The 26,635-nt window shown below is 41.7% G+C and overlaps 1 protein-coding gene across 1 annotated transcript in view; it reads left to right on the plus strand.

The window, feature by feature from the left end:
• The window catches only part of Rab31 (RAB31, member RAS oncogene family), a 134,909-nt gene that overhangs the window by 103,416 nt on the left and 4,858 nt on the right, over positions 1–26,635 (plus strand). Inside the window, exon 6 of the mRNA XM_013035842.1 lies at positions 16,534–16,643. Coding sequence (XP_012891296.1) covers positions 16,534–16,643 — 110 coding nt within the window. The remainder of the gene's footprint in view (positions 1–16,533; positions 16,644–26,635) is intronic.

The raw sequence follows: 26,635 nt of genomic DNA on the forward strand, positions 1-26,635 counted from the left end.
TTTTGTTTTGTTTTTTGGTTGGTCATAGGGCTTGAACTCTGGGCTTGGGTGTTTGTCCCTCAACTCTCTCAGTTCAAGGCAAGCGTTCCTCCACTTGAGCCACAGCACCACTTCCAGTTTTCTGGTGGTTTATTGGAGATAAGAGTTATGGAGGAAGTGGTGCTGTAGCTCAAGTGGTAGAGCACTCGCCTTGAGCTGAAGAGCTGAGGGACAGCGCCCAGGCCCAGAGTTCAAACCCCACAACCGACAAAAAAAAAAAAAGAAAAAAAAAAGAGTTATGGAGTTTCTTGTCTGGGCTGGCTTTGAACTGTTATCCTCAGATCTCAGCCTCCTGAGTAGCTAGGATTACAGGTGTGAGCCTCCGGTGCTCAGCCCCTTGCTTATTCTTAAGATAAAAAAAATGTATATTTAATCAATGCTGTTCCTTTGTCATCTGTATATATTGGAATATCTTATTCCATGTTTTCACTTTAGTATCACAGGTCCTTAAGTCTTATGTAATGTGATTTGTCAAATTTTCCTTTATTGTTTGTTTCATTAGAAGATGGTTTTGGGGGTGCCTTATAAGAAATCTTTCCATTATTCCAAGATCAGGAAGAGAGTCTCCTGCTTTGCAGTTTTGTGCTGCTCTGTTTTTAAGTCACTTGACTTTTTTTTTGTCAGTCATGGGGCTTGAACTCTGGGCTTGGACGCTGTTCCTCAGCTCTTCAGCTCAAGACCAGCACTGTACCACTTGAGCCACAGCGCCACTTCCGATTTTCTGAGTGGTTTATTGGAGATAAGAGTCTCACGGACTTTCCTGCCCAGGCTGGCTTTGAACCGCGATCCTCAGATCTCAGCCTCCTGAGTAGCTAGTTTTACAGGCTTGAGCCACTGGCACCCAGCGTAATTTGACATTTTTACATATGCTGTTTGCTTTTCTTAGCTATTTGGTTATCTCAATGTTATTAAGAACCTTTTATTCTCTCTGCCAGTACTGGGACTTGAACTCTGAGACTAGGTGCTATCCCTGAGCTTTTTTACTTCAACCACTGGCTCTCTACCACTTGAGCCATAGCTCTGCTTCCAGCTTTTTGGTGCCTAGTTGGAAAGAAGAGTTTCATGAACTTTCCTGCCCTGTTTGGCTTTGAACTATGATCCTCAATTCTCAGCCTCTAGAGTAGCCAGGATTACAGGCATAAGCCTTCAGTGGTTCAGCTAAGTCCTTTTTTTCCCCACTGTCTTTCAGTACCATATTAGGCTTATATCACATGTGATATATTTCCAAGGTTCTCTATTCTGTTCTTATTTATATGCAAATGTTACACTCAATCAGTACAGTTTTTTTGTGTTTTTTGGGGGGAGGGTCCAGTCATGGGGCCTTAACTCTGGGCCTGGGCGCTGTCCCTCAGCTCTTCAGCTCAAGGCTAGCGCGCTACCACTTGAGCCACAGCGCCACTTCGGGCTTTTTTCTTTTTGCTTATGTGGTGCTGAGGAATTGAACCCGGAGCCTCAGGCATGCAAGGCAAGCAATCTTCAACTGAACCACCTTCCCAGCCCCTCAATCAGTACAGTTTTATCATAGGTCTTGGCAAATGAATGGACTTATGATGTGCTCTGGTTATCTTTATCTGGCCCTAGAAGATTTTCTGAAGGTAGTCTGGATTAGGATCTGTCTGTTACATTGGATTTATTTTATACTTTGGGTTAGAATGTACTACTGTGTTATTTTTTGTTCTGGAAGTGGAACTGTCTCAAGAGCACCTGCCTTGAGTAAAAAAGCCAAGCAAAAGTAGATCCCTGAGTTCAAGCCCCATTACTGACACACACACGGGCACCCCCCCCCCCAGAACATATGCACACATATACACACACAAATAGCATATTTATTTAGTTGTGTTAACTGTTCCAGTTTGGGCGACTAGGAGTTCTTTCTGGTGACTTCTGGGCCTCTGTGACATTGTCTATCACTTTGGGCTTTTTGTTTGTTTTGTTTTTGTTTTTTTGAGTGTTTGCTTAAGCATAATAAGACGCTCCAGTATTACTTTATATTGTCAGTCCCAGCTGTAGAGTGGCCCATTTTTCCAAGGAGCTCTAGATTCTTTTACTGGAAAAGTGGTATTAAAAAACAAGATCTGAAGGCTGGGCATCATGGCTCACACCTGTAATCCTAACTACTCAGGAGACTGAGATCTGAGGATCATAGTTCAAGGCCAACCCAAGCAAGAAAATCTGAATAGTTTGTGTTAATCTTGATAATCCCACCAAAAATGTCAGTGCTATTATTCATAAGGAAGCTCCCACAGGGTAGTTAGGAGCTTGCTGTGGGCCCTGTAGCTGGCAGGGCATATGGCCCAGCTTTCAAACTAGCAAATCTTGTGAGCTTGACCTTCTTGCTATTTCATATCTCATAAGAAGTAAAGTTCAAATAAGGATTGAAACAAAGAATAATCTCCAAAATTTGGCACAGGTAATTCTTTCCAGTGTTTTGTGGCTTCTGCAGGACTAGACTAAATTTCTGTGGGGTCTTTTTTTTGGTTGGTCATGGAGCTTGAACTCTGGGCCTGAGCACCGTCCCTCAGCTCTACAGCTCAAGGCTAGTGCTCTACCATTTGCACCACAGCGCCACTTCTGGTTTTCTGGTGGTTTATTGGAGATAAGAGTTTCACGACTTTTCCTTCTCTGGGCTGGCTTTGAACTGCAAGCCTCAGATCTCAGCCTCCTGGGTAGCTAGGATTACAGGCGTGAGCCACCAGTGCCCAGCTGAAATGGGGTATTAAGAAGTAAATTTTGCCAGGTGTCAAAGGCCTATGCCTGTAATCCTAGCTACCCAGGAGGCTGTAATCTAAGGATCATGGTTCAAAGCCAGCCTGTACAGGAAAGTCTGTGAGGCTCTTATGTCCAATTACCCAACAAAAACCCAAAAGTGGAGCTGTGGCTCAAGTGGTAGAATGCCAGTGTTAAGTGAAAACACTAAAGGGCAAGAGTTAGGGCCTGAGTTCAAGCCCCAGTACTGGCACAAAAAAAAAGGCAAATTATTCTGAGACCATGTTTTCTGCTTGATACTTCAGTTCCAATCCCTTAGTTTCAATGAAAAGCAACCTATTTTAAGTTTGTGGCAGAGAACCTGGCACAGCCTGCTCGAATTTGACACCAGGAATTTGGCCCTGAGTAATCAGCTATGCCCGACACACATTATTAAGCAGGCTGAACCCCATGGGAACAGAAACTGGAAGACCTCAGATCATTGTTACAGGTCATTGTCCAGTTAGATCCTTACAGGGAAGGTATTACTTATTCTCCCTTTTTTAAAAAAAGGAGTTGACTTGGGGTTTAGTTTGAGTACAAACATCTGTAACAACTAGCATTCAAAATTGATTTGCTGCATTCAATAGTTAGAAAGGCTGGTAAAAGTGTGTTTGTTGCACAGATGTTTTGATTATTTGGAGAAAACAGGAACTAATGGGATGGAAAACTCTAAACATTTCACTGGGTGCTGTGGGGAATGGAGAGGTGTGTGACTGTTTCAAGGGAGCAGAGTCCCTTACTAGGCTTGGTCTTAATGGAATGTGGTAGATTTCCTTGCTGTGGGCTAGAATACCTGAACCATGTGGCTTTGACCAAAAAAAAAGTTCCATTCAGTGTTTACCAGCATTCTTCTGATCATGGTTGGTTGCTGTGTTAATAATGTTAATGATGGCCTGTATTAATATAGCGTGCTTAGTCTTTTAAATGTCACCTTGGATCTGGGCTGTGGCTCCCAGTGAAAATAAAAGAGGGTGTTAATATTTTAAATGAAATATTAAATGTTATATTTTAGGAGCATGGCAGAATATAAAAGTTTTTTTATTGCTGCTATGGAGTTTGATGGATTAATTGATTGCCAACACTGAGGCTTGAACTCAGAGCCTCATGCTCTTGTGTATTTTTTTTTTTTGGGTCCGGTCATGGGGCCTGAACTCTGGGCCTGGGCACTGTCCCTCAGCTCTTCAGCTCAAGGCTAGTGCTCTACCACTTGAGCCACAGTGCCACTTCCGGCTTTTTTCTTTTTGCTTATGTGGTGCTGAGGAATCGAACCCAGGCCTCTGGCATGCAAGGCAAGCGCTCTACCACTGAGCCACCTTCCCAGCCCTCTCTTGTGTATTTTTGCCCAACTCAACCACTTGAGCCACAGCTCTACTTCTGGCTTTTTCTTGTTGATTGGAGATAACAGGAAGTGGCGCTGTAGCTCAAGTGGTAGAGCGCTCGCCTTGAGCTGAAGAGCTGAGGGACAGTGCCCAGGCTCAGAGTTCAAGGCCCACGACCGACAAAAAAATAAAAAATAAATAAATTAAAAAAAATGGAGATAACAGTCTCACAGACTTTCTTTCCCTGGCTGACTTCAAATCATTTTATTGATTTATTGATTGATTGATTGCCAATCCTGAGGCTTGAACTCAGGGCCTGGGCACTGTTCCTGAGCTTCTTTTGCTCAATGCTAGCACTCTACCACTTGAGCTACAGTGCCCTTTCCAGCTTTTTCTGTTTATCTGTTACTAAGGAATTGAACCTAGGGTTTCATGCATCCTAGGCAAGCACTCTACCACTAAGCCACATTTCTAGGCCCTGGCTTTAAAACTTAATCTTCAGATCTGCTAAGTGGCTAGGATGTCAGGCATGAATCACCAGAACTTGATAGCTATGGAGTTTTAGAAAAACAATGTGCATTCTACAAATAACCAGAAGACTTGTTCTGGGAAGAACTCCCGGCCACATGTCACTCCTCCACACATCACTGTAAAATGGTGCCTGAGCAATGGGCATTTTATTATGCCCTATAAATCGCCATCTTGATACAACTTTCTAAAATCTTGGAGTCATAGTGTCCTGTGATGAATCAGACAGAATACAAAAGCATTATCTCAGCCTTTAATGGTCCACCCCCTGAATGGTTCCTCTCAAGCTTTGCAATGCATAAGAAGGAAGCTTTGATCTTGCAGAATTCCTGTTCACCCAAGGACATTCTGTTTCAGTAGCTCTTATCCAACCATTGCCAAAATGATCATTATTGTAAGTGGGCAGCATTTTGAAGGGATCCTTTGGGATTGTTGCAGAGTAGTGAGGCAGGGGTCACTTCTCCCCTAGTTTGTAACATCCTGGTGTGTTGCTTTTTGATAAGTGTTTTATTTTGGGGGGAAGCAACAATTCTTTTGCTGTGCTCCAAGGTGCCTGAACATCTTAGTGGACACAGCTGGTTACAGTTAAGCTCCCTGAACTCTGGTCAGCAGCCTGCCTGCAATGCGCATGCTCCATGTTACATGCTCATGCTCCCACATGAACTCCTACTGAGCATGTGTCAGCTTGGCCTTTGTGGATGAAATAGTGAACCTATTTCCATATGTTAGCAGGAATAAGAAACCTGCCATTATTTTCTGTTTTTACCTACACACAAATATCCAGTTAGAAATTAAACTAGTAATTGAACACAATAACTAATTAGAAATACACAAATACCAATTAAGTGAAATAGTAATTAAACCCTTAACCATAGTAACTAAAAAAATTAAATAACATAGTAGTCAGCTTTTTTATGTAACTTTTTATTTATTTATTTTTTTGGCCGGATGTGGGGCTTGAACTCTGGGCCTGATCACTTTCCCTGCACTTTTCAGCTCTAGGCAAGCACTCTACTGCTTGAGCCACAGTACCACTTGTGTTTTCTAGTGGTTTATTGGAGATAAGAGTCTCATGGAGTTTCCTGCCCAGGCTGGCTTTGAACCATGTTCCTAAGATCTCAGCCTCCTGAGTAGCTAGGATTACAGTGTGAACCACTAGCACCTGCCTTAACTTTTTAATTTTTGAAAAATTTTAATTTTAAGAAAATTTTACAGAAAGCTAGGTTCCCTAATATGTAAAGCTGACTTACAGATAAGATGATTTCCCTCCATTATACCCAAAACCAAACCAAACAAGGAACACACACAGGAAGCATGCCATAGAAATACTCATGTGTGGCTTAGGAAATGTTTTACATTCTTGAATTAAAATTTCTCAGAATTAATGTCTGATTGTGTGTGTGTGTGTGTGTGTGTGTGTGTGTGTGTGTGTACGGGCTCTAAACTCAGGGCCTTATTTGGCTTTTTCACACAAAGCTGATGCCCTACCACTTGAACTACCTCCAGCTTTTTGGTGGTTAATTGGAGATAAGAGTCTTTGGGATTGGTCTGCCAAGAGTGGCTTTGAATCTCAATCCTCAGATCTCAGCCTTTCTGAATAGCTAGGATTACTGGCATGCACCACCAGCATTTGGCCTTCTGAGTATTTTATTAGGCCACCTGTGAATAGGTCTCAAATTAAAACCTGTGATTAGAACACTGCCTGGGGTAGAGAGGAGATATTGGGGAGGATGGCTCTCATCTATCTTCAAAGGGGTGCAGGAACTGAACTTCCCTTAAGCCCTTGGGGAGCAGAAGGCGTTGTCTGCTGACCTACCAATTTGATTTCCCCCTTCTCAGACAGGGGGTTGGGACTCCTTTCTGGTGTACCTGTCTTCTTTTTCTTTGCTATTGGTAGAGGAGGAACCCTGGAAACTTGAACTAGTCCTGAAATTAGAACAAGTCAGCTGCCATGTTGCTGGGTAACACCCATGACAACAAAACAAAGACCTTTATTGGGTAGTACAGGCCTGTTAAATTCTAGAGCCCACAGGAATGCTGTGTACCTCTTGCCCCTTCCAAGCAGCCTCTAAGTACAAGTGGCCAGCTCAGGGTTTCTGCTTGTGTCCAGGGATCTCAAGGAAATACAATAAATGGGATTAAAGCTGGGCTGACAAAGAGTCGCCTGTTTCATGTGCTTTCACACCAAAGGCTTTTCTGGCCTTTGCAATAATGCAGCCAGTCCCCATTCCTAGGGCTTTTCCTGTGGGCCTTCCCCTTAAGCCCATATAACCCCTCCCTGTCTGCCTCTGCTTTTCACAGATGGTGGCTTGGGTATCTGTCAGCAAGCCATTCAACAGGTGTTTACTGATAGGTTTTACTTAAGTGCCAGATTCTCTGAGAATACTGTACACTGACAAATGCCATGATCTTAGCTTTGTATCACTGCTCCTTCTAGTCCCTGGCAACCAAAAGTTTTAGGGAAATAGGCTCAGGAGGCAAAGAGACTCTTGCACTCAAACTGCCTCCTCAGAAAGATCTAGAATTCTCATTATTTACAAGGGGCCTCTCATTCCATGCTGAGCACTATGCTAAACATTGGGATTGCCCAAGATGGACTCTGGGCCTGAAGGAGTGGGTAGGAGAACACTGAGCATGGAAGTAGAAGTATTTTCTTCCTCTCAACTAGAAAGCTAGTGAGGAATGCAAAAACAAAAACAAAAATAAAAAAGCAGGAAAAGAAAAAAATCACAATTTCATCAGCCTTTATGGTTTAATAGTTCAAGCTCCCATTCAGAGTAGCTTAATTAAAAGATTATTTGATGTATAATCTTTTTTGTTTTTTATTGTGATACTGTACAGAGGGGTTACAGTTACATTAGCAAGGTAATGAGTACATTGTTGCTTCCTCCTTTGTTTTTCCCCTACCATCCCTTCCCTCCCACCTCCACAACTACACTCCCCCCTCCTCTCTACCCACCCCCAGACTAAACTTCGTTTTCCAATAAGACACTAGTCTTGTACATCTCATTGTTACAATGGGTCACCCTGTATTCCTATTTAAACATTTTGTTTTTTGCCTTCCCCACCCCAAATTATACCAACATCAAATAGAGTGAAAACAGGGGTTATACTATGGGGGAGGAACATACAAAGCAACAAAATAATCACATGGTACCATATAAATACATTAGAAACAATAGCAAGAAAGAAAAAACCAGCTGGGTGCTGGTGGCTCACACCTGTAATCCTAGCTACTCAGGAGGCTGAGATCTGAGGATCATGGTTCAAAGCCAGCCCGGGCAGGAAAGTCTTATCTCCAATAAACCATTAGAAAAACTAGAAGTGGCACTGTGGTTCAAGCAGTAGAGTGCTCACCTTGAGCTGAAGAGCACAGGGACAGCACCCAAGCCCAGAGTCAAAGCCCCACGACCACCAAAAAAATAAATAAAAGAAGAGAAAAGAGAAGAAAAAACCACTTGTGTCCCTATCTGGGGGTTCATTTCGCTTGACTTCATCTTACCTGGTCATACGTACATAGCTTTGACCTTTTCTACTTGTCCCAGACATATACTAGTTATTGCAAATAAGGGAAACCATGGGACCTATGTTTCTTTGGGCCTGGCTTATTTCACTTAATATAATTTTTCTAAGTCTTTACATTTCCTAACAAATGGGGCAATGTCATTCTTTCTGATGGAGGCATAGAATTCCATTGTGTATTTATACCACATTTTCTTGATCCATTCATCTACTGAGTGGCATCTGGGTTGGTTCCATATCTTAGCTATGGTAAATAAGGCTGCAATAAACATAGTTGTGCTGGTAGTTTTAGTGTGGTCTTGTTTGTGATCATTTGGGTAAATACCCAAAAGTGGGATTGCTGGGTCATAAGGGAGCTCTATGTGGAGTCTTTTTTTTTTTTTTTTGTCGGTCATGGGGCTTGAACTCTGGGCCTGGGCGCTGTCCTTCAGCTCTTCAGCTCAAGGCGAGCACTCTACCACTTGAGCTACAGCACCACTTCCGGTTTTCTGGTGGTTTATTGGAGATAGGAGTCTCACGGTCTTTCCTGCCCGGGCTGGCTTTGAACCGCGATCCTCAGATCTCAGCCTCCTGAGTAGCTAGGATTACAGGCGTGAGCCACCAGCGCCCGGCCTTCTATGTGGAGTCTTTTGAGGAACCTCCATACTGCTTTCCAAAGTGGTTGAACAAGTTCACCCTCCCACCAAAAGTGCAGTAGGGTTCCCTTCTGGCCACATCCACTCCAGCATCTGTTATTAGAGTTCTTGATTATAGCCATTCTAACGGGTGAGGTGGAATCTCAATGATGTTTTGATTTGCATTTCTTTTATGGCTAGAGAGGTTGAACATTTCTTCATGTATCTATTGGCCATTCTTATTTCCTCTTCAGAAAAGTTTCTTTTATTTGAGTTCCAAGTATATTTTAGATATGTATGGCTAGTGAAGATCTTCTCCCACTCTGTGGGCTTTCTATTGATCTTGCTAGCTATGTCCTTTGCCATGCAGAAGCTCTGCAGCTTCATGCAATCCCATTGTCCACCTTTCTTTGATTTGTTGTGCTTCTGGGTCTCTATTAAGAAAATTTAACCTGTGCCAAGGAGACCTAGGGTTTCTCCTATTCCGTCCTGTAATACTTTGACTCCGAGGTCTTTGATCCATTTGGAGTTGATTCTGGTGATATAGAAGGACCTAGCTTTAGTTTTCTACAGGTGATTAACCAATTTTACCAGCACCATTTACTGAAGAGGCTGTCTTTCTTTCATTCTATTTGTTTAGCTCCCTTATTGAAGATTAGGTGGCTATAGGTCTGTGGGTTCATTTCTGGGTTTTCAATTCTATTGCATTGGCCTGAGGTCTGTTCTTATGCCAGTACCAAGCTGTTTTAATTACTATGGCTTTGTAGTAGAGTTTGAAATTTGGTATTGATATTCCTCCAGCACTGTTCTTTCTGTTAAGGATTGTTTTTGCTATTTAGGATCTTTTATTGTTCCATATGAATTTTGGGATCGCCTCTTCTATTTCCTTGAAGAATGAGGTTGAAATATTGATAGGTATTGCATTTGAGTTTGTAGATAGCCTTGAGAAGTATTGCCATTTTCAGGATGTTAATCCTTCCAATCCAGGAGAATGGGAGGTTTTTCCACTTTCTGAGTTCTGTTTTGATTTCCTTTTTCAGGTTTTTAAAGTTTCTATTGTAGATGTCCTTCACTTCTTTAGTTGAGTTAATTTCTAGGTATTTTATTTTTTGTGGGGCTATTACAAAAGGAGTTGCTTTTCTGATTTCAGCTGTGCTCTTCTCATTGTTGGCATAAGAAAAGCCATTGATTTTTGAGGGTTAATTTTATTCCCTGCTACTTTGCCAAATTTTGAATCAGCTTGAGTAGTTTGGGAATGGAATCCATGGGATTCTTTAAATACAAGATCATGTCATCTGCAAAGAGGGAGAGTTTTACTTCCTCTTTTCCTATTTCGATCCCCTTTATATTTGCATCTTGTCTTATCGCTGTAGCTAGGCATTCTAATACTAAATTGAAGAGAAGCGGAAAGAGTGAACATCCTTGTCTCATTCTTGAGTTTAAAGGAAATGGCTTTAGTTTTTCACCATTAAGTGTAATGCTGGCTGTAGGTTTTTCATATATAGCCTTTATCATATTGATGAATGTTCCATGGATTCCTAATTTTTCCAGAGCCTTCATCATAAAGCAGTGTTAGATCTTCTCAAATGCTTTTTCTGCATCTATTGAGGTAACCATGTGGTTCTTATCCTTGCTCTTGTTGATGTGATTAATTATATTAATTGGTTTGCATATATTGAACCATGATGTATAATCTTAAGAGTGGTGAGGGGGTTGGAGGCATAGCTCAGTTGGTAGAGTGCTAACCAGTGAGTTGAAAGCATTAGGCACCAAGTTTGAGTTCTAGTCTTGGACTTCCCCCTCGCCCCCCCCCCACAAAAAAAAGTGGTAAATCTTACCTTCAGATCTTGCCACTTAGGAACAAGAATGAATAGATGCAGATTGTAGAACTTTTGCTATCTGGAATGGTCTCCATCTTGCTACCCATATAGTTGCACTTGCTCTGTAGAGGAAGATGCTGGAGTTGAGAGATGATAGGCCTTGATTCTCATCAGCCAAGGTCATGTCTGTTCTCCTTAGCAGTGGGTGAAACTAGCTGGGTACTAGTGGCTCATCCTAACTACTCAAGAGACCGAGCTCTGAGGATCATGGTTCAAAGCTAGCCAGAAGAGAAAAGTCTGAGCCTCTTATCTCCAGTTATCCATCAAAAAGCTAGAAGTGGAGTTATGGTTCGAGTGGTAGTGGAAAAGGCTAAGGGAAAGTGCTCAGGCCTTGAGTCCAAACTCTAGTGCCAGTGCCCCCCCCCATTTTTTCAAATTAAAAATAAAACAAGCGGGGCTGGGAAGGTGGCTCAGTGGTAGAGCACTTGCCTTCATGCTTGAAGCCCTGGGTTCGATTCCTCAGCACCACATAAACAAAAAGAAAAAAAGCCAGAAGTGGCGCTGTGGCTCAAGTGGTAGAGCACTAGCCTTGAGCTGAAGAGCTGAGGGACAGTGCCCAGGCCCAGAGTTCAGGCCCACGACTGGACCCCCCCCAAAATAAATAAATAAATAAAACAAGCAAAATCCCATCTTGTCAGGGCTATTCTGAGAAGTTGAGAAAATTCAGAGTCCAGCACAGTGCCTGGCAGAGTTGTGCTCAACTTTTGTTATATCTCTGAAAGAATCCTTATATTTCCAAGGTTTTTTTTTTTTTTTTTGGTCCAGTCGTGGGGCCTGAACTCTGGGCTTGGGCGCTGTCCCTCAGCTCTTCAGTTTAAGGCTAGCGCTCTACCATTTGAGCCACAGCGCCACTTCCGGCTTTTTTCTTTTTGCTTATGTGGTGCTGGGGAATCGAACCCAGGGCCTCAGGCATGCAAGGAAAGCGCTCTACCACTGAGCCACCTTCCCAGCCCTATTTCCAAGATCATTGCAGAGATCAAGGAACAAGATATTTCAAAAGTGACTTCCTCTAGACATAGTATATTTGGATGAACAAGTTGAACCCCAAACATGACAAATATTTGTCCAAAACAGATGGTTAGTTAGTCAATGGCTAAACTAGAATTTAAATTCATGACATTGTCTGCCCTTTTTGACCAGGACTGATGTTTACAGCTAAGAACCTATAGTAAGCTCTTGACATTTCAGTAAAAATGTGTCTCAGTTGACCTGTGGTTTGCTTCTGATGCTTCTACTATACAGCTAATTTCCTGGCTTGAATTTGCTTGAATTTCAGCCTATTTACTTGACTTCCTTCTGTGTACTCGTCTGCTAGCATTGACAGAATAAAACAGCACACATACTTGTGGGAGAGAAGTTTCCTTTCTCACAGTGCTGGAGGCTAGGAAGTCTAAGATCAGGATGCCACCAAGGTGGGATTTGTTCTGAGATCTCTTTCCAAGTCACCATCTTGCTGTGTATTCATGTGGCCCTTCTCTGTATCCACACAGACACAGAACAAACTCTCTGTTACCTTTTATTACAAGTACACTGATCTTTTTGGACAGGACTTTACCCTCTGACCTCCTTTAAGCTTAATCACTTCTATGTAGGGCTTGACTCCAAGTCCTGTCACATTAGAGATTAAGGCTTCAATGTGTGGGTTGGGGCAGGAACACAAGTCAGTCTATAGCATTGTGTCACATGTCCTTCCCCCATCCCTCATGAGCCATTCCATTCACAACTGTTTCGAATAGGAGGTCTGGGGGTGAATATGTGAGTATACTAAGAACCTAATCATGAGGTTATATGTTTTAGGCTCCTTTTTCTTGGTCATCCATTAGCCAAATCCAAACAATATGTCTGAAGCCCAAGTTCAGATCAGTTTGTTAAATGGTCATATGAAGGGTGAGTTTCAGGGCTGAAGAGTTTAACTGAGATAGGTAAGAGGATTCATTCAGAGAAAAAAAAACCAACAGGAAGAAATTCTCTTTGCAGGTGAACAGAAACAGGGAAGCTCTTAAACATAGAGCAACTTGAGCCTACTAGGATCTTATTCCAATGCACTAGAACAATTCTGTACTGTTTTGAAATCAGCCACTGACATTTATTCTGATATTTCCAGGGGGCAATTATATAAAATAACACATTTTTGAGGAAAATTAGCGTGTGTGTGTGTGTGTATGTGTATGTGTGTGTGTGTGTGTGTGTGTGTGTGTGTATGTGTACTAGAACTGCAGCTTAAACTCAGGGCCTAGATGCTCCACTAGCCTTTTTCACTCAACACTGCTACTCTACCACTTGAGCCACACCTTCACTTCTGGCTCTTTGCCTAGTTAATTGCAGATAAAAGTCTCATGGACTTTTCCTGTACTAGCTGGCTTTGAACTTCAATGTTCAGATCTCAGGCTCCTGAGGAGCAAGGATTACAGAGTAAGCCATCAACACCATCTAAAAATTGTTTGTTTAGACAGATAAAAGGAAAACAAAATTTGTCGAAGTATAAAATGAAATATCCAGATTTAATGAGCCTCCAATAAAATGAATGTAATACAGCTTTATTTCTCTGGTACCAAGAGTTTGTCCATTCAGCAGTGATTTTTATCAACCAGCTGCTTATCCCAATTACACAGAAACTTTGGAGTGCTTCGGCTTTTTTTGTAAGATAATGGCCTTCACACCCTTGAAGAAATGACAACAGCTGTTTTCTTTGCTAAGTGAGGCTCCAAATAGTTCTCACCTATATCTCAAAGAAGTATATACAATAAATTATAAAATAACACATGAACAATACAGGCTTCCAGAAAAAATCCAACTTATTTCCCTTCCCCTGAGCCCATTTGATCTAAGTGTCTGATTTTTTTTTCAGATTTTAAAATATGTATTTACTTATAGGTAGCTGGACAAATACTTTTATAATTATATTATGCTATTTTATTCTCAACACTTACTTGTTACAAAGTTTAAATAAACATTGATGCACAAAAATCCCACATGGTCCTTCCTTAAACACACTGCTTCTTTGGGTAGCCAGTTTCACAGGACAGAAGCTTGTATCATGAGAGCTCAGGTTGTTAAGGAATGAGGGGCAGAACAGTTTCTTTGGAGAAGGGGTAGGAGGGTACAAGATGGAACTCTTTAGAAGGCTGAGTAGAAAGTTGCCATGTAAATAGGGAGGGTATGCTTTAATCAGTAAAAAGCCAGAAGTGTAGGTATAGTTCAAATGGTAGAACACTATGATTTGATCAGAAAAGCCCAGTGAGAGCTTGAGGCTCTGAGTTCAAGCCCCAGTGTGCATGCATACATACCCACATGCACACACAGACACAGACACACACAGGATAACAAGCCAAATTGAACAGAGGAAATATTTTATTCTGGAATCTTGCAAATGTAAAAGTGATTGACAAAAATACTCAAGAACAATCCCTGTGTCAGGCCAGGGGCTGGTCTATTAAAAACAATGAAGATGGGTTTTGGAGCACCTATTTTCCTACAGCATCTAAAGTAAAGATGACTGAGACCCACTGATTCCAACGGACAGGTTCTGGCTTTGAGTGGTGTGACAACTGCCTTTCATATGATTTGACCCTTCTCTTCTAGAACCTGGAAAGTCTTCCTCTAGTATGATTTGGGCTTCATGAGAGTTTGAATGCCAATGTACACTTTGCTTTGTAACTTTACAGACCAGTCAAAACTGTTGATGAGACATTTTCAGTGAGAAGAGGACAGGGAAGAAGATGGATACAGTCTCTTCTCTTTCCCTTTCCACCATTGATTGTGTTCCTTTTTCTTTTCCTGTTCTAACCAGTTGCATTTGCTCTCACGCCCATAGGAAATATTGCAGATCCCCTTAACCAATGGAGATAGCTTATCATCTCTATTCTTGAGTATAAGACTGGTTACGTATGCCTCCTGCCTACTTGCCACCATTCTGCTCGGTCATTCCTTTCTCAGAACCAGACACTTCATATGTATAATCACCATAAAATCTAGGCAATATTGGCTGTGGAATCTACCTTTAATAACATCAGGGAATAGATGAACTCTCTCTACCTTGGGCCTACTTTGCCTTCATAGTCACATTTCAGATGATATCATTCAATCAAAACACATTACTTTTTACTCTTGAGGCACTTTGTGTTACAGTGTGTGTATTCAAGTGACCATGGATGTGTTCTGTTTGTCTCTGTTCTGACATGTACATTCCACAAGGTAGAGACTAGTGTATGCCCTAGCACCTAGGAGAACTGTCATACAAGACCTGCTCAACAAATATTTACTGAGTAAATGCAAGAATTTCTAGATAATAAGAACTGTTTATTTGTTTATTTAGTTTTATTTTTTGTGCTGGCACTGGGATTCTGGACGAGCCCCCATCTGTTGTAAGGTGAACTATCCCAGAAGCCACATTTTGATAGATGGAATTTTGGAGTCTTTATTACATAATTAGCAGGCCACAGATAGCCAGTTGTTATAAAGGCCTGCAGCCCCCAAATACATATAACACTGTTAGGAAAAAGGCCAGATTGGAAAGAAAGAACAAAAGCAATACCAGTAGACCAATTCAGCTCTCAGATGGGATGCCATGACCACTGAAGATGAGACAGGAGACAGGACACGATCACAGAGACACATATATGGTGTCCTGGCGCCTATGCTGTTCCAGGCCTAAATAAGATCAGGGTAGGGGGCAGGGTCACAGGACACTTCCAGTTCCAGGCACTGAACTGACAGGTTCAGCAACCTATCAGCCAAGTGCCTACCCCTGCCTCCAGGGACACAGACACACCATTCATCTGAGAAGGGTCATGCTCCCAACTCCCACTGTGAAGACTAGATGCCAGACCTTAAATGGACGTACTCTGGTACCAGCAGAACTTTTCCATCCAGGGAAGATAGGCCTTAACCTTCCATATAGGGTGTGCTTAGGTTACTCAGAGGCTGGTGATTCAAACCATTTAGGGAGCTAATCAGTGCAGAATCAGAGCATTCAGCTTTCCAAAGGCTATGACATCTGCATTTCTCTAAAGCGAAGCCCTCCTAGCTCACCCCATTGAGCCAGGCATCTGCACTTCAAAGGATGTCTTGTCATCTCTAGGCTTTGGAGCTGGGTGAACAGCCCCCATCTCCTGCCTAGGCACCAGAATGTCTGCAAGAAATTATGTGGGCTCAGCTACCATACTTCAGGATTAGGGCTTGAACTCAGGTCTTGATTCTTTTCCTTAGCTTTTTTGTTCAAGGCTGTTACTCTACCACCAAAGCTACAGCTCCACTTCCAGTTTTTATGCTGGTTAATTGGAGGCAAGAATTATACAGACTTTTCCTGCCCAGACCAGCTTCCAACCATAATCCTCAAACCTTAACCTCCTAAGTAGTTAGGATTATGCTGTGAATCACTAACACTGGCTTGGTTTTGTGTCTTTTTAATCTTTGTCTCTACCACAGCATCTTTACATTGAAAATAGATTTTTTTAAAGATTTTTTATTTAGATTTTATTTCCTAAAAATTTATGGCAACTGCCTTTAAAAGATGAAAATTCAGACATGCTTAACCCCACCATTGCTACAGCCATTTTCATTTCCAAATTGTCTGATTATGTCACGGGTTTTCCTTGGTATGTAAAAGACAATTGAGCTGTCCCTCAGTGTCCTAGAGGGAAGGCTTAGTTGTAGGATCCTTATGAGTACCACTGTTTTTTCTATTGATAAAATAATGAGATGAAATAGTGGTACTCATAAGTTTTAGGATTCACTAGGTGTTCAATATTTGCTAAGCAATTAAATTGTTATTCTATACAAAAATAAAGGTATTCTTCCCACCTGTACTATTGGGATCATTGGGGGTATTTTATATTTTACAATCAAGCATTCATTTCTCTCTGGGTTTGACCTGTTTTTCAGGGAGGTTCCCTTGAAGGATGCCAAGGAATATGCTGAATCCATAGGTGCTATTGTGGTTGAAACAAGTGCAAAGAATGCTATTAATATTGAGGAGCTCTTTCAAGGAATCAGTAAGTACTTGCAATTGTGTTTCCTCTTACCTTGCATTTTTAGGCTTCAGGGAGACAAAGGATAAGAGTATAGAGCTCAGGAAGTAGAACTTATCCACTGTGTAAATTTATCTGCTGCCACACATAAACTTCCAACTCTGCATGCACCTCTTTTATGCCTTTCCATTCCAAATTTCCATAATTCTATGCCTTAATCTGCTTTTTCTGGTTTATATTAATCTATAAACTCATTTTAATCAATGAACTAATGATGTTGTAAGAATAAATTTTATTTATTTATGCTGATCCTGAGGCTTGAACTCAAGGCCTAGGCACTGTCCCTCAGCCCCTCAGCTCAAGGCTAGCACTCTACCACTTGAGCCACAGTGCCACTTCCAGCTTTCTCTGCTTATGTGGTGTTGAGGAATCAAACCCAGGGCCTCAAGCAGGCAAGGCAAGAGCTCTACCACTGAGCTACCTTCTCAGCCCCTACAAGTTATTTTTATAATTAGATTCAGTTGTATTTATAATTAAAATCAAGTTCTATAGCATTTTGTGTATATTGAGAGGAGAGGAGATGAAATAGGCAATGATATAATATAGAAATACAAAGTCATCCATTAAGCTGAATAGCTCTAGACTGTAAGGTCCACTCCTGGATGGCCAGCAGACTCTACCCTCCTTGCAGCAAAGTCTCCACCCAGTACCTGCATTACCTAGGCAACTGGCACACCTGGAAGAGGTCACATCTGCATCCACTAAGGTGATATCTGAATTTGATGTGGCCACACCTTTCTCCACCATACCCTAGATAAGGCCTAGCCCAGGCCCAGAGGCCCTCTCTCTGCTCTTTTCTAGCTCTCTCTGCTCTTTTCTAGCTCTTTCTGCTCTCTGTTCTTTTCTAGCTCTTCTCTCTCTCTTTCCCAGCTCTCCCAGCTCTCTTTCCCAGGCCTTTCCCCACCACGTGGAGGACCAAGATGGCCTGGTGCCAGCCTGAATGATGAATAAACCTACCCCTTACCTGAATACCACGTGCATGCTGCTGTTCTTACTCGGCCACCTCTTTTTAAAAACCTAACATAGACAAGCAGGTAATAAGGAAGCTGGATGATCACACACACACACACACAAAGTCTTCCTCTTATATGACCTGAAATTGGAAAATGGGTAATCTGTTACATATGGATTCCTTTCCTATTTCTGATAAACTGATTCCTGAAAGGGGACAACTGTGTGTGCCCAGCTCTGTATCATGTCATGCCTCACTTTCTTTCTTTCTTTCTTTTTCTTTGTCGGTTGTGGGGATTGAACTCTGGGCTTGGGTGCTGTCCCTGTGCTCTTTAGCTCAAGGCAAGTACTCTACCACTTGAGCCACAGCTCCACTTCTGGTTTTCTAGTGGTTTATTGGAGATAAGAGTCTCAGGGACTTTCCTACCAAGGCTGGCTTTGAACCGTGATTCTCAGATCTCAGCCTCCTGAGTAGCTAGGATTACAGATGTGAGCCACCGGTACCCGACTTCACGCCTCACTTTCTTTACCATGGTTTCTCATGAATGACCTCATCAATGATGCTTCCCACTAATGGCATACTAGCACAATGGTCTGCATCTGTGAGACTTCATAAGTGGATCATGACACTCTGTTCTGGCTCCTGCCAGAGAAGTACCTGCTAAAGGCTGTCAGGGGAAATGGCTCTCAATTCCCAACACACATCAGAGTGGTCCTCAAAGAGCTTAAGAGGAGTTCCTATATTTGGTGAGATGCTGGCATTACATGTTCTGGGGGCCCCTCACTAGTTAGCAGTTGTCCTCATACATCTTTGTGTCTGACATTTCTAAAAGGGACACTGATAGCTTGGCTCTTGCCTCTGCCTGAGGTCATAGTTGGCTGATCTCTCTGAGGCCAGAACAGATCTGATTTTTGCTATACTAGTTTGGGTCTATTATTCGGGGCGGGGGGCATTGTTTGTATTTATTTATGTTGACCTCATGGACAATTCACTGGAGATAGGTGTTCTGGTCTGTATTACTTCTGTTCAAAAGAAATATGCAAAGGAATGCTCTAGAGCTTTTCTTCACAGCATGGGCCTGTAACCACAGGGACCTCGTTGCTGTTCCTTCCTTCTTCCTTCACAAATATGGTTTTCTAATGTTATATAACACCTGCAACAGAAAGATGTCCTCAAACTCTACATGGGTGGTTATGTTATATGGCGAGAAAACAGAGAAGCCACATTTTGAAAGGTCCAACTGGGAGTCTTTATTAAAAGGCAGATGGATCTGCATATGGATTCCTGTCTTAAAGATCTGTACCCTCGAACAGAGCTTACACAAAGCTTTTAAGGACAAAGATCACATGCTTGGGGTGGGGGCTAAGCAAAAGCAGACCTTATTAGGACATACTCAGGAACAAGCTCAGCTACCAGCAGATAGCCTCAACCTTCCCTATAGGGGAAATCTTCCCTTCAGATAGCCTCAACCTTCCCTATAGGGGAAATCTTAGAGGCTACTCAAGCCATTTAGGGAGTTACTAAAGGCAGAATCAGAATACTCTCTATGCAAATCTTTCTTAAGGCTATGACATCTGCATCTCTGAAGCTGGGCTCACCTAGCTCACCTGGAGTTAGGCATCTGCATTCAGTGAATGGCCTGTCTTATCTCTAGGCTTTTCTGCACTGGGTAGAAAACTTCCACCCAGCAAGAGGTACCAGGATGGCTTTAAGAAGTTACCTAGACTCAGCCTCCTTACTGCAGATCTTTAGCTTGCTAAGGCTTTAACACCTTGTTGTTGATCCCACGTGCTCACTCTTCAGCTGCTTCTGGGATGAATGGGCTGGGGAAGCAGAAGTTGTTGGTACTGAAGTAGGGAGGCTGAGTCTAAGTAACTTCTTACAATCATCCGGGTGCCTCTTGCTGTGTGGAGGGAATTCTCTACCCAGTGTTGAAAGCCTAGAGGTGATGCCTAGCTCAAAGTAAGCTAGGAGGGGTTTGCTTCAAAGCAATGGAGATGTCATAGCCTTAGGAAAGCTTTGCATAGGGAATGCTCTGATTCTGCCATAACTCCCTAAATGGCTTGAATTGCCTACCTCTGAGTAGCCTATATGGAAGGTTGTGATGGTAAAGTTCTGCTGGTACCTGAGTATATCCATATAAGGTCTGGCATCTTGCCTTCATAGTGAGAGAAGCTCCCCACCTCCCAGGTGATGGGTGTTCCTAAATCCCTGGAGACAGGGGAGAGTACTTGGATAATAGGCTACTAAAGCTGTCAGTCCAATACTTGGGATGGGGAGTTTCCTGTGACTCTACCCCCTGAGCTGACAGTATCTAGGCCCAGACCAGTTCAGGCACCATTACATCATGTCGCCTGTCTGCCGTGTTCCTATCGTGTCTCCCGTCCCCTGGTTCTTTTCTGGTTACCATGGCTTCCCAGTTCAGCTTCCCAGGAGCTGAGCTGGTTTGTTGGTATTGTTTTTGTTTCTTTCTTCTCTGGCCTTCATGGCTCAGTTTCCTAACCGTGTTAAGTGTGTTTGCTGGCTGCTGGTCTCTGAGACAGGAGTCCACTATGGAGTTGCCAGCCTTTTAATAGACTCCAAGATTCGACCTCTCAAAAATGTGGTTTCTCTGTTTTCTCACCTTACAACAGTACCAGTGTCACTCCTGAGATAGCTCAGGTTCTGCCTGAGTTCATTATGTTAGACTTGAATTCGAGACCCCGGAGCGACCCCCAGAGACCATGACCAATGCAAACAGCAAAAGAGTCGTTTATTTGCAAGATCGAGCCTGGACTCACAATCGTCACTGACACGCGGGTCAGAGTTGTGAGCCCTGACCACATGTTCAGTAGGGTTCTTATAGGGTTTCTAGCAAATAGGAGGGGGTTGAAGGGTTGTGGGCTTCTACATAATTGGTCAGCAATTGGTCAGCATTTTGCAGGCTGATTTCAGGGTAAGGTCATTGGTTAGGGGCATAATCATTTCGAGTTAAGGGTAGGGGCTTTCCAACTTAGTAGTTACAGATTGGTTAAATCATACATAGCAAGCAAATCATTGGTTGGGATACATAAGACTAACCATAGGAATGCAGGAAACAATATATTTATAGGAAACTATATTTTTTTCACTGTTTATGACCCTACAGGTGCTTTTTCCAGGAACTTGACCCACCTGTCCATTTTCCAGTAACTGGGGTCGTGTTTCTCAACCCTTTGCCTAATGGCAGCTGCTAGGGGATATAATTGCAATTTCAATTGTGGGTTTTCCGAGAACCTTCCAAGAACTGGTTTTCCCAATAACTATTTGTCTTAAGTGGCTAACTTGTGTTCTCCCTCAACAATTATATGACCCTGTATTTTAGAGAAAATTCATTCTGTTCTTTTTTATACTAGTACTGAGACTTGAATTCATGGCTTAGGTTCTGTACTTTGGCTTCTTTGCTCAAGACTGATACTACCACTTGAGTCATCATATCACTTCCTGCTTTTGTTGGTTAATTGGAGATAAAAGTCTTAATGGACTTTTCAAAGTCCTGTTTGGACTGGCTTTAAACCATGACCTCAGATCTTAGTCTTCTGAGCAGCTAGGATTACAAGGGTGAGCCAACTGCACCTGGTACTAAATTGATTCTTATCTGGTGCTATTAGGCCTTTCTAGTAGAGTCAGTTATTAAGCCTTTTGTTTCTACAGGTAGTTTTTGTTGTTGTTTGGTTGGTTGTTTGGTTGGTTTTTGTTTTTTGGGTTTTTTTTGGCCAGCCCTGGGGCTTGAACTCAGGGCCTGGGTACTATTCCTGAATTTCTTTTGCTCAAGGCTAGCACTCTACTACTTGAGCCACAGCACCACTTCTGGCTTTTCTGCTTATGTGGTATTGAGGAATTGAACCCAGGGCTTCATGCATGCTAGGCAAGCACTCTACCACTAAGCCACATTCCCAGTCCTCTACAGGTAGTTTTAATTAACAACCCAGTAATGTTGCATTAGTGTCTCTTGTTTGTATAGTTCCTTGTATTCTGTAAAGCCCATTCTCCAGCATGAACTCTGGCTCCAACAGAAGACTGGCAGAAAAGGTTACCAAGGGAGCTCAGTGCTTTGTGTGCCTTTAATTCACCTTAAGATTTCCGTGAAATAGATGAAAGTTTATTATTAAAATTTAAAAAAATTACAGCCAGGGGCCAGTGGTCATGCCTGTGATCCTAGATACTCAGGGAGCACATATTAAAAGGATGGATTTCAGTTAAGGCAAGCTGGGGGTGGGGGGAGTTTCTTTTTTATTCTTGGGTCTGGTTGCAGGGGCCTGAACTCTCGGCCTGGGCGCTGTCCCTCAGCTCTTCAGCTCAAGGCTAGTGCTCTACCACTTGAGCCACAGCGCCACTTCTGGCTTTTTTCTTTTTGCTTATGTGGTGCTGGGGAATCGAACCCAGGGCCTCATGCATGCAAGGCAAGCGCTCTACCACTTAGCCACCTTCCTGGTCCCTGGGGGGGAGTTTTTGAGACTCCATCTCATCCAATAACTTGATACAGAGGTATGTCCTGGTCATTTCAACTACATTGAAGTAGCTGAAGATTTCAGTTCTAAGTCAGCTGTAGGAACAAAAAAAGAAAAAAAAGATGTTTACAAAACCCCCATCTCAACAGAAAAAACTGGGCATGATAGTTTAGTTTCAGCTATAGAGGGAAACATAAAATAGGAGAATTGCATACTAGGCCAACCCAGGAAAATATTAGACCCTATCTCAAAAATAACCAAGGAGAGCAAGGGAAGGGTGACATTATCCGAAAAGAAATGTACTCATTACCTGACTAATGTAACTCCAACCCTTCTGTATATCACCTTTATACTAACAATAAAAATTGAAAAATTAAAACAAATAACCAAAGGAAAAAGGGCTAGAGGTATGGTTCAAGCAGTAGAATGCCTGCATAGCAAGTGGGTAGCCCTAAGTTCAAACTCTAGTACTGTCACTAAATAAATAAATATAAATAAAAATCAAACAAGGACTTCAGGAGAACAACAAGCCTAGGCAGCAAAAATTATTATCTTAACCGGAAAGATTAATTTATATGGCTCAGCCAATATACATTTCTCTTCATGAATAAAGTCCTTGTGGCTCCCAGTGATGAAGATTCTGAATTAATACATTCCTCAGATCCTGGTGGTCTGCTTTGCTGAGAAAAATGTGTTTTGTTTAAAGCATGATATAATCATAGCTTCAAAGTTATTCCTATATAGACCTTTGGAAACGTACCATCTCATCTTCACATCAAATAAACAACTGTTTGTTTCTCTGTTGTTATGCTTTAGTTCAAGAAGGCTTACAAGATGCATAGCTAATGGCAGAATCTCTGTACATGTCAATCTTCATATCTACTTCTCTATTGTCTATCTCTGTCTTTATTCATCTCTATTCATGGTTCTACCTTTATCCATTTCCCTATATCTAGCTCTATGTCCACACAATTATTTCTATCTATATCTGTATTATTCATGTATCTATCTTGTCTATGCAATTATCTCTCTGCTTCCTCTTCTTTCTCCTCTCTGTATCTCTGTCTCTCTGTCTGTGTCTTTGTCTGTCTGTCTGTCTGTCTGTCTGTCTCTCTTTCTCTCTCTCTCTCTCTCTCTCTCTCTTTATAAGCGCCTGTTCCTTTGGCTCTTTACTCCTTCAGGTAAATTTCATCACAGTGATTTTCATAGCCTAATTACAGGTTAATTTAAAACAATTTCAAGTACACCTGACTATAGTGCAACAGACTTTTCATTTACTTTGTTTCCCTACTTGTTCCTACTTGTATTACATGTGCCCATCCCTGAGCTTAAAATAGAGCTAGAGATTGCTGACACCTCTGCTCCATAAAGCAATGTTCCAGCGACAAATAAGCCTGGGAAAAAAAGATGCATTAAAAAATCAAGACCAAGTAATGAAAACCAAAGCCTTTTAAACAGGTATACTTGAACAAAATTACTTCATAGACTTGGACAAAGATGTAAATTCTCATTATGTTCATAAACCAGAAGATCAATGTGTTTTCTAAACATGAGCTGATACACTTTTTAACTGCATATTTTTTGCCAAAATATTGCATTTATTTGAAGACTGGAACTTTTTGGTGAAGGATTTTGCTGCCACTCTGTACCAGGTGGTGTAGATACAGCAGAGCCTCATGCAAAACCTCATTCTCTGGCAGGCACTCTAGTCTAAGTCACACTTCTGGACTTACATTATCCTGCTGCATGGGACTATTTATCTTCAAGTAGTTGTACAAAGTGGTTTCAATTCAACATATCTTAATACAAATATCTTGATCAATATTACACCTTCCATCATTCTCCTCCATCTGTCCCAACCCCACCTATCTCAATGAATTACCTGGCTTCATTTTCACATATATTATACATACATGAATTATGATGATGATTTTCTGTGCAATTCCACAGAAGACTTGTTTACTTTTCTTCCTTGGATTCTTTACTTAATCATTAAAAGTTTCCTTTTTGAGTTGAAATAAAGAAAAATTATTGGCTAAGAAATAATTGTACTTTTGATATTTTGGATTGGTTATACCAATAATGTATACCAATGTAATGTATACCAATAATGTATACCAATGTAAACACTAAGAATATTGTGTTGCTGCTTACCTATTGTAACATTACAACTCCAGACACACGATCTTGATGGCCTTCTATACATGCTACTCTCTTAGCCTTCCCTGTATATCAGGGTTGTAGAGCTTTGGCTCTGGTGCCTGCTTCTTGATAGGCTTTGTCTTTATTTCCTCTTGGTATATTTTCCTACTCTGGCCCTGGGTGCCTCTTCTCTCCTTGCAGACCTCATTTGTTACAGGTCCATTTCAGACCTTCATGGAGTCTTCATCTGCTCACTTGCTCAGATTATTCCTGCTGGAGTCTACTTTTAATGTTCCTAGTGGTTTGTTCCTATTGTTTTGACATCTGACCATGTTCTGTGTGTGTGTGTGTGTGTGTGTGTGTGTGTGTGTGTCCCTGTGTCTATATCTCTCTCTGTCTCTCAATCTCTGTCTCCGTCTCCCTCTCCCCATCCTAAGGAAATTGCAAGTTCTCTGGAACCAGTAGTTTTATCTTTTACTTTCTCCAGTGAAGCTGCAATTGGCTAATCATAAAGAACTAATTGCCAGTGGCTCACGCCTGTAATCCTAGCTACTCAGGAGGCTGAGATCTGAGGATCGCAGTTCAAAGCCAGCCCGGGCAGGAAAGTCCATGACACTCTTATTTCCAATAAACCACCAGAAAACTGTAAATGGCACTGTAGCTCAAGTAGTAGAGTGCTAGTCTTCAGCTGAAGAGCTGAGAGACAGCCCTCAGGCCCAGAGTTCAAGCCCCATGACTGACAAAAAAAAAAGAAAGAAAGAAAAAAAAAAGAACCTCATGGTTTGAACTTGAATTTTATTCCTTTTCTTCTAATGTTCTAGATGATATTTTTGTGTGTTCATTAGATCAAGTGAAATGTAGTAGTCATCTTCCTATGAGGACTTAAGGTTGAACAACACTAATAGACTACAAAAGTTTCTCTTGTTTCGTTTGTTTAGCAAATGCATGCTGCCATATTTTATGCATGAAATGCCATGCTAGTTGTAGGAACAGAGTCATATAGCTATATGCTTGTATGTTGTAATAAATGCTATGAAATCAGAGTGTGGACCATAAGAGAGAATGACAGAGACTTTGAACCTAAACCAGATCCCCAACGACACGCTTCTGCAACCTTTGGGTGTTTTCTGTGCAGTGTTCTACAGAGACCCTTCTCTCTTAAGTATAGAGACCTGGCTGTCATTATTAAGCATAAGTACTGCCAAGCCCTAGAAAACCTGATCAGTGTACTAGTCTGCATGATTCAGAAAAATCAGGATCAAGAATGGATGTCACGGGAATAAGTGTGGTTCAACTGTTAGCATTCCAGCCTTGAGTAGAAAAAGCTAAGCAAGAGTGCAAAGCCCTAAGTTCAAACCCCACCACAAGCAAAAATATTTAAGTAAATAATGAAATTGGAAGAGGAAATTTTATTCCTCATATACTCTTATAATTAAAAAAAAAAAGAATGAAGTCACACAATACCCATTAGCAGAACTCCCAGAGAAGGAGACAAGCCAAACCAGTATGGAATGGAATGAAAGGGGCTGATTCAAACAGCAAAATGCTTCCAGAGTTTGAGGAGGAAGCGGCTGACTTACTACACGAAGAGAACAACTGTAGTTAAGCATGCTGTTTTATTCTTGTTGTATGTAAACACATTACAGACTCTGATAAAATTTATAGGTTTGAATTTTTCTCACCTTGCATTCCTAAGGAAGCATTTATAAAACCTGCTATTCCTCAGGACTATCCACTGTCAAGAAAAATCAATGGAATCTTCACAATCCAAACCTTATTAAAATAAACATTCTGGCCTAGAATGTTCAAGAACAACTTGTTATGAAAGTTGTATGCTTAGAGGACATTTTGTAAGAGAACAGACATTGAGAGGATGCTTTTCAATATCTGTGTCTTTGTCCAACCCTGGGCCCAGTAAATAAAACTGACTGAGCAGGGCTCCCAGATGTATAATACTGTGTGGTCCATTTCTGAAACTAAATCTAGTTAACCTTTGGGTAAGTCCTAAATACCTTAGATCATAAAGTTGGAATTGGCATTCTGTTCTCACAGCATTGTTGGCTTTTGCTTCCTCCTCCCTTTACTGGTGCTTTTCCTCACTGTAATGACCTGGCTTTCCTCTGGCCTGCTTTTAAAATGGGAGTGTTTTTCTTCTCACTCTGAAGTTGGAATGGGGTGACTCATCCTAAGCAAATCCTTCTACTACTTGAACTTTGAAAATTGGTCATAAACTTGGCCTTGAAGCCCTAGAGGCATTTATTTCTCTTCTAAGATTAGTGAGCCCTGCCTAGAACCTCTTGGCTGCCTGGAACTCTGTCATCCTTAATCCCCTCTCTGTTAATCATAGTCATATATACAGGGTGAGAGTTGCTGAGGTATTTGGAGTCCTTTCT

This window comes from Dipodomys ordii, unplaced genomic scaffold (genome assembly GCF_000151885.1).
Source record: "Dipodomys ordii isolate 6190 unplaced genomic scaffold, Dord_2.0 Scaffold226, whole genome shotgun sequence".
Lineage (NCBI taxonomy): Eukaryota > Metazoa > Chordata > Mammalia > Rodentia > Heteromyidae > Dipodomys > Dipodomys ordii.